A 13,962-nucleotide genomic window follows, 5' to 3' on the forward strand; every position below is an offset into this window, starting at 1 on the left:
CCACAGTTGCAGATCATGTGGTACATTTCCATAAACTTGGTTTCCTTTTCATTCAGATGCCTTATACCCTGTTTGTATATATTGTACCTATAAGCCTGGCTGCTGCTCCAAGTCTGACCTGTCAGCCTTCTGTTTACAGTCCTTAAGGTTACTTAGTGTCCTGAGGGCAAAATTGAGCCCCTTAGTCTGACTTGGGGTTCACACAGTTCCTCTGGGAACTGCAAGTCCTGTCCTCAGCAGCCTGACTACCTCCCCTCTTGCCTCTCTACCTTGGATGCTTCCATCCTGTGTGCCCTAGCACTTCCTGCTCTTCTAGGGCAGCTTCTTCTTCTTTTTTTTTTTTTTTTTTTGTATTTTATACTATGGTTCTTTTTTTTATAATAAATTAATTTTTTATTGGTGTTCAGTTTACCATCATACAGAATAACACCCAGTGCTCATCCCGTCAAGTGTCCCCCTCAGTGCCCGTTACCCACTCACCCCCGCCCTCCGCCCTCCTCCCTTTCCACCACCCCTAGTTCGTTTCCCAGAGTTAGGAGTCTTTATGTTCTGTCTCCCTTTCTGATATTTCCCACACATTTCTTCTCCCTTCCCTTATATTCCCTTTCACTATTATTTATATTCCTTAAGGCAGCTTCTTACACATACCCTCTGCCAACTCTTCCCAACCATGAGCTCTTAACTGGCCCCTCCTTGGAACATCCACCTCAGGTCTGCTTACCTCTGCCCTCGGTTGGATCTACATATTTTATTGTGACCTTAAACTCCAGAAATCTCATGTGGGTGTGCCTGATGTTTGTTTGACTGTAAGATCTATAGACATCTGTTTGCCCTGGGCACCTCAGAGTGCCTGACAACATGGTAGAAACTCAGCAACTGAGGAAGGAATATGTTAGGGTATCAAGCATACAGAGCCAAAGCTCAAGAGCAGTGTACCAGTTTGTCATCCTACTTTAGCTTTGGACACTGACCATGCAAGTGATAGGCCAGGTTGACACAGCACCTTGTCTTACAGTCTCTAGGGAGCCAGTTTGTGTGAAGTTGGGACTTTAGTTGGTTTGATACCATAAGCCAACCTTTTGGCTGAATGTTACCACCTTTTTATTAAAACTCAGTTCAGTGACCTCTCAGGGATTTTTACACTCATCTGTCCTACCTGGACATCGCCTTTTAGTAAGGCAGAGTTCAGACCCAAAAATGCTCATTAAGGTCTGCTGTGTCAGAAGGAGAAGCTGCAGTGAGATTTTGGGGCAAGCTAGAAGTCATGCTATGCACACATGAGCAGCCCATGGACACACATGCAGCACTTAGCCTTGTGCCTGGCCTGTGGTACCCAGCCAGTCTGATACCCACTAGGCCTTAGCAAGTGCCTCACACATTGAGATGTTCCAGTAAACAGCTGGTTTCTTAGAGATGTGTATTAGAACACTCAGAAAAAGGGTCTCAAGTTCAATCAATGAAAGTGTATTTTACTTCTTTTTTTTTTTTAATTTTTATTTATTTATTTATGATAGTCACAGAGAGAGAGAGGCAGAGACACAGGCAGCGGGAGAAGCAGGCTCCATGCACTGGGATGACTGGGAGCCCGATGTGGGACTCGATCCCGGGTCCCCAGGATCGCGCCCTGGGCCAAAGGCAGGCGCTAAACCGCTGCGCCACCCAGGGATCCCTGTATTTTAAAGTTTATAGGCCTTGAGGGATCCCTGGGTGGCGCAGCGGTTTGGCGCCTGCCTTTGGCCCAGGGCGCGATCCTGGAGACCCGGGATCGAATCCCACATCAGGCTCCCGGTGCATGGAGCCTGCTTCTCCCTCTGCCTATGTCTCTGCCTCTCTCTCTTTCTCTCTCTGTGACTATTATAAATAAATAAAAATTAAAAATAAATAAAAATAAAGTTTATAGGCCTTGAAATGTAGCATATATGCTGTTTTGTACCAGTTCTGGGCTATTCTGATAACATTTTAGAGATGATGACTGTTTAAGTTAGCTAAAATTTAAAAATTAGTCCCTCCTTCATGCACCGCATTCCATTGCACAGGTCTAGAACATTTTCATTGTCTCAGAAAGTTCTGCTGGGTAGCACTACTTTAGGGCAACAGGTTGCTGTGGAGAGGAGCTGCCTCACAGTCATACCCATTCTAAGTTTTAAACTGAGAAACTTGTGTTTTGAGCTAATTTGTCACTCTGGGAAGTGCATTGTCACTCATTTGGGATGCTGCTTATCACATGTCAAAGTACTGTTTCTCATTTAGGCTCTGGCTGACACTAAACAAGTGTTGGGGACAGAGGGAACTGACTAGGGTGGGTCCCTTAAGTAGCATCCATTGGTTGGTTGTGTTATACACACTAGTGTGCTCATTTCAGGTTTGCAATGAGAATTCTCTGTTCAAGAGTGAGGCCCGCTACCTGGTGCGCAGGAAGGATCCTGAGCTCTGGGCTCATGTCCTTGAGGAGACTAACCCGTCCAGGAGACAGCTGATTGACCAGGTGAGGAATGGAAATGGGAGTATGGGTATGCATGCCTGCATTTTGCTGTCTTACCATATTGTGGCCAGAGTGACTAGTTGAACTATTACGTCTAACACATCTTCAGACGCGTGACCAGACAGACTATCTTGTGAATCCTCTCTGGAGTTTACTGGTTAAAGGCACAGAGTTGGCCCTAATCTCCAAAGCAGGGATGTGCTGCTCCAGTAAAAGGAATATCTGATGGCATGCCTACATGCTGGATCCTTAGTATTTTTTCAGCTCAGCCCCCGGTGACACAAGGTAAATGACTTTCAGGATTGTTTCAGCTGGACTTGCCTTTGTTGAGGAACCCCTTGCACTCTTATAACTATCTAGTTGCCTCCTTCTCCTCCAGTGCTGAGGCCAGGGTTCCTCCTATGTGCAGTCTGGCGGATGGGTGTCAACCTCAACCACTTGGTAGGCTTCCCATAGCTTCAAGGCAACAATTGATACTTCACCATCCCCACTCTCCCCTCAGCTGCTGGGCATACTCTTTGGAGGGTAGGCTAAGACCAAGGTGGGAAAAAGACACCCTGGTCCAAGAAGTGGCCTTCAGCCTTGAGCCTGTCAACTAAAGTGCCTCTGCTCCTTTGTGTGCATTACCAACCACTGGGTGCACTTGCTGGGTTTCACCTCTATCTCTCCTGAATTTCATCTTCTTGTTTTCTGTCCACTGTTCTTCATGTTTCTGCCATTATATTTTTATTAATAAACTTCATTTTGGAACACTTTTAGATGGCTAGAAGACTGGTTTTTTGGATCTCATATTAACTTTGGAGTTACCCATCTGTAAGATTTGCCTGAAGATTCATTCATCCAGACTTGACAGATACTGAGCAGCAAAGGGCCTGGGACAGAGTAGGCTTATATTCCACTAGCGATCTATCTCCAGATTTACAGACAACAGATACTTCTCCAGGTGTTGTCCAACTGCCTGACATGTCTTGTAGGCCATGTTGCATTGGCTCGAGCAGCTTTAATGCTTTGCTGAACTGAAGCCAGCAGAGTGTCTCTTGGTCTCCCCATGTCTGTGTAGGGCTGCTAATCCTGTCATTATGTCTGCTGAGACTGAATATTCATAGCCACCTCCTAGGGGGCATTTACCTACCTTACCTCTCTAATTAGAGAGACTGCATGAGGCCAGAGGCAGACTGCTTGTAGGCCTGGAGGAGAAGCTAGCTCATTATGGAAAGTTTACTTAGAGGCAGCAGCTTCTTTAAGTAACCTTAGATTAGGCATCCTGTTGACTCAAATAGATGATGGAAATTTATTTTTGCCCTTAAAATAAACAGTGTATATTTAAAGCACTCAAAGGTTTTCAAGAATGGATAGATGTCATGATGGCAGGAAATACCTCCTATTCTGGATGGATTCTGTGTGCTATGACAGTTTTCTTTTCCCTTAAGTGCACCCTTTTTGTTATTTATCTCCTGTGATAGCCCCTTTCCTCAAACTCCTTGGAATAACTGTTAGGATTGTTATAAACTCCTCAGAAGAACTTTTGTATCTTATGAGGCCATTGAGTATACAGTGGCCACTTGCAAGGTGGACTGGGCTTTGATTCTAGTTCTATTGCAGCCCCTCCTGTTTGCAGGGTAAAAGCTCATGGCCAGAGCTGTGTATCATCTATTATCTGTCATACCTTCTCTGAGCTGTCAGTTCTTTCTCTTTAATGCACTACTATTGCTCACCCCTGATAAACACCCAAACTTGGCAAAACTGATAGATCCTGAAGCCACCAAAGGCCCCTGGCACAAAGTGTAAATAAAGAGAACGATGCTGACCTTCTAGCCTGCTGTCATCTGGGAAGTGTACTCTTTGGGAAAGTGTCTTTTCCCCCACTTGTGAGTTTTTTTTTTTTTTTTGTAATGAGACACCTGTAGTTGGATGAGGGGTGGTGTGGCCAGTTTTTTTTTTTTTTTTTTTTTTTTTCCCCAGTCTTTCCCTTGGCCTTGTTCTGAGGGCTGTGGAGCTCAGGGTATACTGGACTGCAGGCCTGGAAGTGGGCTGGGCCAGTGGTGCTCTAGGGTAGCAAGAGCTTCACTAGAGTGGTGTCTTCATTAGAGAAATGGAGGCCGTATTTGCTATGAACAGTGACCTAAAAAACAAAGATGAAAGCAGACATGCATTTCAGCTGCCTGTTTAGTGCACTGTGTTATTGAGTGTGGAGTAAATTTGCGGTATGCTCACTCGGGCAGAGATGAATCTGCAGCCCTTTTGATGTGAGAGAGCAACTAACTGTCAAATAGAGGAGGCAGAGATCTCTGAAATGGACTCCTTTAGACAACCTTCCCTTTTTGCCTTGAGAAATCTGTTTTCTCTGTGACTATTTCAGACTGCCATGGAGGAATCCTTCCCTTCGGTTTAGCTTCAAAGATAGTCTTGAATTGGCTGTATCTAATCAAGTTCTTTCAAATGATTTTTAAAACCAGGTGGTACAGACGGCATTGTCAGAAACACAGGATCCTGAAGAGGTCTCAGTCACTGTCAAAGCCTTCATGACAGCTGATCTGCCTAATGAACTGATTGAGCTGCTGGAGAAGATTGTTCTGGATAACTCGGTCTTCAGTGAGCACAGGTAAGGGTATGCCAAGGGTAGTGCTGACTGGGTCAGATTCAAGCACCTGCCTGACGTTCACTTTCCATTACACTGTTGGACCTTTCTTCACCTGCCCAGCCTCATTGACTGCTCCCCAGTGTCTTCTCACTGTGTTCTGTATTTTCAGTCCTACCTATGTCTTCTAGCCCAACCTAAATTCTCCTTTTTCCAGGAAGCCATCCTTCCTCTTGATTCTCTGGGCTGCACTATTCTTTTTTAACCACAATGCTCAGAAAGGGAGCTAATATTCATTAGTGCCTACTATGTCCCAAGCATGTTAAACTCTTGAAATCATGGTGAACAAAGCTTGGAAACAGATGCCAAGAAAACTAAATCTGGTCATGTATCAGGGAAGACTTGCTGGATATGTAATGTAGAGACATGATGAGTAAGAGCTTTGGTAGAAAGAACACTCTAGGCAGAAACAACAGCATGGGCAGACACTTTGTTGGGTTTTTTTTTTGTTTTTGTTTTTGTTTTTGTTTTGTTGTGTGTGTGTGGGTTTTTTTTTAAGATTTTTATTTATTTATTTTTTTTTTTTTATTGGTGTTCAATTTACTAACATACAGAATAACACCCAGTGCCCGTCACCCATTCACTCCCACCCCCCGCCCTCCTCCCCTTCTACCACCCCTAGTTCGTTTCCCAGAGTTAGCAGTCTTTACGTTCTGTCTCCCTTTCTGATATTTCCCACACATTTCTTCTCCCTTCCCTTATTTTCCCTTTCACTATTATTTATATTCCCCAAATGAATGAGAACATATAATGTTTGTCCTTCTCCGACTGACTTACAGACAGAGTGAAAGACACAACCTGCAGAAGGGAAAAGGAGAAGCAGATTCCCCACTGAAAGGAGAACCTGACATGGGGCTCCATCCCAGGACCCTGGGATCATGACCCGAGCTGTAGGCAGACACTTAACCCACTGAGCCACCCAGATGCTCCATGGGCAGACACTTTGGAAGTAATAGAGCATGCTTCAATGTGGTCACACTCAGCACTTAATCTCCACTTTAAAATTCATTATCAGAGATTCTGTGTCAAACAGACCAGTATATTTGCACCATAAATCCTGCTGTAAAGATTTAATTGTAAGGTTTGTTTTGTAGGCCAGAAGGGCTTTCAAGGCCTGTGGCATGTGTTAAAGCATATTTTTGTGTATGTGTTTGTTTTTAAACTCAGAAATGCTAAATGGCAAATTATGGAATGTAAAATTATATTTTAATGGAATCCTGAGCCCTTCTTGATTACAGGATGCCTGAGGTGACTAGGATATTCCATCTTGTTGTCTGGTCAACCTCCTTTGATAGATACTAGCTTGTTAGTACTTTCCACAGAAAAATACTTAAAGGTGGTTCTGATTCTGTGTGCTGACTCCTTGAACACTGTTGTTTCTCATACATGCAAGGGGACCTTCAAGTTCTTGCCCCTCTTTCTAGGACTGGCTGCTTCATCAGACATAGTTTTCTGTGTAGGTGTAAATAGCCAGAGTTGGCAGTATGGCAGACTAGATCCCTATATACTTACACCATTACTAGAAAAACTTATATATATTATATGGTCTATATTTGTGTCACACAAAATACACTTTGAGGTAAAAACCATTAATAGTAAAAAGGGCCAGTACAGTAGTCCCCCACTTATCCATGATTTCATGTCCTATGGTTTCAGTTGTCATGGTTAACTATATTCGGTCTGAAAATAGTGTGTCAGAAGCTCAGTTATAGCCTAACAGTATATCTCAGTGCCTACATCATTCACCTCACTTCTCATCACATAGGCGTTTTAGCATTTCACATCATCCCAAGGGTGAGTGCAGTACAAGATATTTTGAGGGCAAGAAACCACATTCACATAAATTTTATTTATAATGTATTGTTGTAATTGTTCTATGTTATCATGAGTTTTTATTGTTAATCTCTTATTGTACCTGATTAATAAAGCTTATCAAAGGATATATATACAGGAAAAAATATCATATATGTAGGATTTGGTACTCTCTGTGGTTTCAAACCCCCACTGGGGGGTCTTGGAATAATTACCTGCAGCTGAGGGGGACTACTATATATAATGATGAAATATTTAACTCATCGGGGAGATAATTCTGAACTCGTACATACCTAATAATATAGTTTCAAAATATGTAAGGTGGCAATTGCCAAAACTGCAAGAAGACAAAGGCAGATTCACCACATTAGAACATCTTAACACATCTCTGGGTAATTGATAGAACAATTAGCTTTAAAAATGAGCATATTAGGGCAGCCCTGGTGACTCAGCGGTTTAGCACTGCCTTCAGTCCAGGGTGTGATCTGGAGACCCGAGATCGAGTCCCACGTTGGGCTCCCTGCATGGAGCCTGCTTCTCCCTCTGCCTGTGTCTCTGCCTCTCTCTCTCTCTCTCTCTCTCTCTCTGTGTCTCTCATGAATAAATAAATAAAATCTTTTTTAAAAATGAGCATATTAAAAAGTATACATAAAGAAAGACCATAGTAAATACATTTTTAAAGTAAATAAAAATAATATAGCTGTTGAATTATAAGCTTACTAGAATGAATTTACATCTATTCAACAAATAGACATGGTTCTTAAAAAAAACAAATCAAGAGACAAATAAATGAAAAGACAAACTTCTATAATCCTATCCACTCAACCATGATAAAGAGCTTGATGTAAATTTATGAATGATCACATACTAAAAGACATCAGGGGCACCTGGGTGGCTTGCTCAGTTAAGTGTCTGCCTTCAGTTCAGGTTGTGATCCTAGGGTCCCGGGATCGAGCCCCATGTCAGACTGTCTGCTCAGTGTGGAGCCTGCTTCTCCATTTGCAACTCCCCTTGCTCATGCGCACATGCATTCACTTTATCTTTCTCTCATAAATAAGTAAAATCTTAAGTTTTTTTTAAGGAAAAAAAGACATCAGTTTTACCACATCATTCAGATTTACTGCAATACCAATAAAACTCTCTATTTGTTTATTTATGAAACTTGATAGGAGATTTTAATGCAAGGGGACTGAAATCAAAAAAGATAAAAGGCCAAGAATAATCAAGATTGCCAACACAAATAATAAGTCACCCAAGAGGTGGGAGTAGGTTTAGGGATGGCAAGGTACTTACTCTGATCTAGAATTATTATAAAATTAAATCAAGTCCTGATGGTTTAGGCAAGGAACAGAGAAATGGACCATTATAGTAGAGCAAAGAGCCCTAAAATAGACCTACACATATGTAAAACATGCATTTATGACAGAGTTGGTTATGCAGAAGGAAATAATAGACTTTTCAGTAAAATGATGTCTGGACAACTGATTATCCATATAGGTAAAAATTAAAATTGGACCTCTGTGCCATACTATGTAAAGATTTAAATATAAAGGCAAAACTATAATGTTTTTAGAGTTTATGTTTAGAAGAAGAATGTATTTGTGGCCTAATGCACACATAAGCCAGCCACGAAAATATAAAAACCGCTTGAAAAACTAGTAAATAGGACTATGTTAAACTTAAGAACTTTATCATAATGAGAAAAGGGTAAGCTACAAACAGACGACATTTGCAACATACATAACCAACAAAAACTAGCCCAGAGAACAAAATGAAAGAAAAACTCAACCTGTTAGAAAACTCAGCAAAGCACTTGAGTGATCCTTCAGCAAGAGAGACAGCCTGTGAGCCTACGGCAGGAATGCAGCCTCATCAGCCATCAAGGAAGCACAGTGTGACTGCTGTGTGCCATCCCTTTCCTCCTGCAGAGCAGCAAGGATCTAGCTCTCCTAATCAGCCTTGATGACAGTGTGGAGCAACTGGGCCTCTTATATGCCCTGTTGGAAATGTGCATTCCTCTTGGGAAGCAGTGCATGTTGGAAGGGTTTCCACTCTTGGTTCAGAACTCTGGAGAAACTTGGCTCACATGTATCAGGAGACATGTGCAAGAATGCACAAAGCACAATTTCCAGCAACAAAGATCTGAGAGCAATCCAGATACCCAACTGTAAAAGGGTTGTCGTACTGTCGTACAGTGGAGTACCATGTCACAGAGAAAATGAATGCTGTCCAACAGCACAGGTGAATCTAGGACCTAATTTTTTAATACCTTTTTCCCTCCTTTTTCATTATAATACAGTTAAATTGGCCTTTTATGGGGGATGTACAATACTAGAAATTTCAACACATGCCTAAGATTTGTGTAAGTTACCACCACAGTCAGGGTACAGAACAGTTCCCTCACTATGAAACTGCCTTGTGTAAACTACCCTTTACAGTTACATCCCCTGACAGTCATCCATCTGTGATTCATCACCATCACTGCAGTTTTGCCTTTTCTAGAATGTCATGTAGAGGGAATCAGTATGCAGTCTCTTGAGAGCTGGCTTCTTTTACACAGTGTAATGCCTTTGAGCTTCATCCAAGTTATCTGCATCAATAGTTTGTTCTTTTTTAAAATATTTTTTTTAATTTTTATTTATTTATGATAGTCACACACACAGAGAGAGAGAGGCAGAGACATAGGCAGAGGGAGAAGCAGGCTCCATGCACCGGGAGCCCGACGTGGGATTCGATCCCGGGTCTCCAGGATCACGCCCTGGGCCAAAGGCAGGCGCTAAACCGCTGCGCCACCCAGGGATCCCAGTTTGTTCTTTTTTATTGGTGAATAGTGTTCTGTGGTATGAATGTACAGCAGTTTGTTTATCCACTTGCTCATTGAAGGACATTTTGGATTGTTTTCAGTTTGGGGTGACTATGAATACAGCTGCTATAAACGTGTGTCCAGATTTTTGTTTGAACACATCTAGCAATTGGTGAACCACATGGTATATATATGTTTAACTGTTTAAGAAGTTGCCAAACTATTGTTTTTCAGAGTGTACCATTTTGCATTCCCACCAGCAATGTGTGAGAATTCCAATTTCTCTACATCTTCTTTAGCACTTGGTATTACCGGTATTTTTTATTTTAGTCATTCTAATAAGTGTATAGTGGTGTGTCATTGTGGTTTTAATTTGCATTTCCCTAATGGCTAATGGTGTTAAACAACTTTTCCTGTGCTTATTTACCCTCCATATATTCTCTTGGGTCAAGGATCCTTCTAAATCTTTTGCCTTGGGGCACCTGGGTGGCTCAATGGCTGAGCATCTGCTTTTGGCTCAGGTCGTGATCCCAGAGTTCTGAGATCAAGTCCCATATCGGACTCGATTGCAAAAAAAATTTACAAATATTTTTTCCCAGTGTAGAGGTTGTCTTTTTATTCCCCTAATAGCATCATTTGAAGATCAAAAGTTTTCTCTTTGGGCAGCCCGGGTGGCTCAGCGGTTCAGCACTGCCTTCAGCCCAGGGCGTGATCCTGGAGACCTGGGATCAAGTCCCATTTCAGGCTTCCTGCATGGGGCCTGTTTCTCCCTTTGCCTATGTCTCTGCCCGCCCCCCTGTGTGTCTCTCTCTCCCATGAATGAATAAATTTAAAAATCTTTAAAAAAAAAGTTTTCGTGGAGATCCCTGGGTGGCTCAGCGGTTTAGTGCCTGCCTTCAGCCCGGGGTGTGACCCTGGAGTCCCAGGATCGAGTCCCACGTCGAGCTCCCTGCATGGAGCCTGCTTCTCCCTCTGCCTCTGTCTCTGCCTCTCTCTCTCTCTCTCTCTCTCTCTCTCATGAATAAATAAATAAAATCTTTAAAAAATAAAATAAAAAAGTTTTCAGACAGCCCTGGTGGCTCAGTGGTTTAGCGCTGCCTCCAGGGCGTGATCTGGAGACCTGGGATCGAGTCCCACGTCAGGCTCCCTGCATGGAGAGCTGCTTCTCCCTCTGCCTGTGTCTCTGCCTCTGTCTCTCTCTCTGTGTGTTTCTCATGAATAAATAAAATCTTTTTTTTTTAAGTTTTCTCTTTTTTTTTTTTTTTAAGATTTTATGTATTTATTTGAGAGAGCGGGAGTGAGATAGAGTGCTGAGCAGGGAGCCTGATACAGGGTCTGATCCCAGGATTCCAGGATCATGATGTGAGCCAAAGGCAGATGCTTAACCAACTGAGCCACCCAGGTGCCCTTAAAAGTTTTCATTTGGATCAAGTCAAAGTCAGACTTTTCTCTTATGGATTGTGTTTTGGTGTTAAGAACTCTGTGCCTGGTCCCAGGTCAAAAATTCTCTCTAAATTCCTTTTAAAAGTCTTACAGTTTTACATTTAGATCTGTGGTCCAGTGCCCACCAACATATGAGGTTTAGGTTTAGGTTCATTTTTTTCTTGTGGATATCCAGTCATTCCAGGGTTATTTGTTAGGTCCTTTGTGCATCAGATTCCTTTTGCATCTTTGCCAAAAATCACTTGGCCAGGTAGCATGATTCCTCCAACTTTATTCTTTTTTTTTAAGATTTTATTTATTTATTCATGAGAGACAGAGACAGAGGCAGAGACAAAGGCAGAGAGAGAAGCAGGCTCCATGCAGGGAGCCCGACGTGGGACTCGATCCTGGGTCTCCAGGATCACACTCTGGGCTGAAGGCGGCGCTAAACCGCTGAGCCACCTGGGCTGCCCCCTCCAACTTTATTCTTGTTCAAGATTTAGAATTAGCTTTGTATCAAAAGGGAAACCTCCTGGAATTTTGACTGGAATTGCATGAGATCTATAGACGAATCTGGGGACAGTTGATATATTTACTATGTTGAGTATATAAATACAACATGTCTCCGTTTATTTAGATCTTTACTTTTTCTCATCAGCATTTTATATTTTTCAGCATATAGATCATGTACATGTTTTATTAGATTAATACCTAAATATTTCATGTTTGGGGAGCTACTGTAAATCGGTAGGGGTTTCTTTGTTTACAATTGTACATTGCTAGTATACAGAACTACAAACGACTTAATGGTTATCCTAATATCTTGCTAAGCTTATGTATTTCTCCTAGGATTTTTTCATAGATTCCTTGGAATTTTCTATCAGTTTTGTTGCTTATAAATAGTGACAGTTTTATTTCTTCCTTTCTAGTCTAGATGCTTTTTATTTATTTTTCTTGCCTAACTGCCTTGACTAGAGCCTCCAGTAGAATGTTGAATAAAAGTGGGGAAAGTGTTCATCATTGTCTTATTCCTGATCCTGGGGAGAAGCATTCAGTCTCTCAGTATTGAGAGCTGTGAATATTATGTAGATGGCCTTCATCATCAGATTGAAGAAATTCCCTTCTAGTTCTAGTTTGCTTAGAGTCCTTATCATTAATGGGTATTGAATTTTGTCAGATACTTTTTCTCAGTCAACATGATGTTCATGTTATTCTTTTTTAGATTCTTAATATGGTACATTACCTTGATTTTCCCCCCATGTTTTTAAATAAGGCAAAATAAAACATTTTATAAGAATGCATCTAGTATGATTAAAGAAAAGTTCAAAAACATGCAAAACTATCTATATTGCTTAGATAGACAGTTTTTTTTTTAAGATTTCTTTATTTGACAGAATGATCACAAAAATGGGGAGTGGGTGAGGGAGAACCAGGTTCTCCTCTGAGCAGGGAGCCTGACTTAGGGCTCGATCCCAGGATCCTGGGAACATGACCTGAGCTGAAGACAGATGGGCAACTCACTGAGGCACCCAGGCACCCCTAGATATACAATTTATATGGCAGAACTATTAAAAACACACACACACAAAAAAAAAGCTGTTAGAGGAAAGCCTGTGAAGTAAGGGTGGTGGTTGCTTCTGGAGAAGCCACAGCAGCCCTCCAGTGGTGGGTGGTTTTCTGATTTCTCCTACCTGGTGCTTTCTCAAGACTTTGGACCACATATACTTTATAAATATTCTGTTGTATCATTCATTAGTCATGTGTGTGTGTTTTAAATACTTTTAAATTGAGAGTCTTGGGCCGGTCAACCTGCCAAAGAGTGTCGTGTGGCTTTCATTCCTGTGACACTGTGCTGACTACCACCTCTCCTAAGGAATCTCCAGAATCTGCTGATCCTAACCGCCATTAAGGCAGACCGCACACGGGTCATGGAGTACATCAGCCGCCTGGACAACTACGATGCCCCAGACATTGCAAACATCGCCGTAAGCAGCGCACTGTATGAGGAGGCCTTTGCCATTTTCCGCAAGTTTGATGTAAACGCCTCAGCAATCCAGGTGGGCTGCTGAGTGCGGTCATGGTAGACCCTAGTGACCTCTGCCACACGAGTCCTCATCATCATCTGTCGTCACCCCCATCTGGCTGTTCGATGTCTCTCTCAGATTCTTGTGCTCTTTTCTTCTCTTCACCAGTAACCTGTCTTCCCAGCCTGTTGGCTCCTATTCTGCTAGTACTCCTGTTCTCTGGCAGTCACCCCCGGTCATTCCTCTAGACTTGGGTACCTGAAGCCAGGTCATGTGATCAGCCCTGGTGACTGAGGTCCTTGCATGTGATGACTGTTCCAGTCCTTCACCCCCTGCTACCTCACCTCCCCAGAGCAGTCACCTCTCCAGAGCAGTCCTGCCAGCCCTCCTGCCCACCTTCAGCCCCACCAAGAGCCCTTCCCATAACCCTCCTCTGTTTCCTCCCAGCCTATTGGTCTTTTCTGGTTTTATTTCCAAATCAATTATAAACCATGGGACAGATCACTTTAATTACTCTCTCACCAAGATTCTTTATGTCCTTGCCTCTTCCCTTACCATTTTTCTGTACCTGCCTGTGAAATCTCAGACATAAACACCCCTCTTTTTGGTTCATACATGGTCTGTGGCCTTGCTCTGAGATCAAACTGTATGAGGGGGCAACTGCTGCACCCCAGGCCTCCAGATGACAGTACCCTTCAAGGGTATTTTCTTCCTGATAAGCTATTTCATTCCCTACAGTAGCTCCTTTGAGGCTTTTTACACCCTGTATGCTCCATTGTAC

General features: G+C 42.5%; 1 protein-coding gene across 3 annotated transcripts in view; it reads left to right on the forward strand.

Annotated features, from left to right (window-relative positions):
- Positions 1–13,962, forward strand: part of CLTCL1 (clathrin heavy chain like 1) — a 95,046-nt gene that overhangs the window by 60,121 nt on the left and 20,963 nt on the right. For all 3 annotated transcript variants that reach the window (XM_038575907.1, XM_038575908.1, XM_038575906.1), the window contains exons 18-20: positions 2,363–2,485; positions 4,939–5,084; positions 13,031–13,214. In XM_038575907.1, the coding sequence (XP_038431835.1) occupies positions 2,363–2,485; positions 4,939–5,084; positions 13,031–13,214 (453 nt within the window). The remainder of the gene's footprint in view (positions 1–2,362; positions 2,486–4,938; positions 5,085–13,030; positions 13,215–13,962) is intronic.

The sequence above is a fragment of the Canis lupus genome, chromosome 26 (genome assembly GCF_011100685.1).
Source record: "Canis lupus familiaris isolate Mischka breed German Shepherd chromosome 26, alternate assembly UU_Cfam_GSD_1.0, whole genome shotgun sequence".
NCBI lineage: Eukaryota > Metazoa > Chordata > Mammalia > Carnivora > Canidae > Canis > Canis lupus.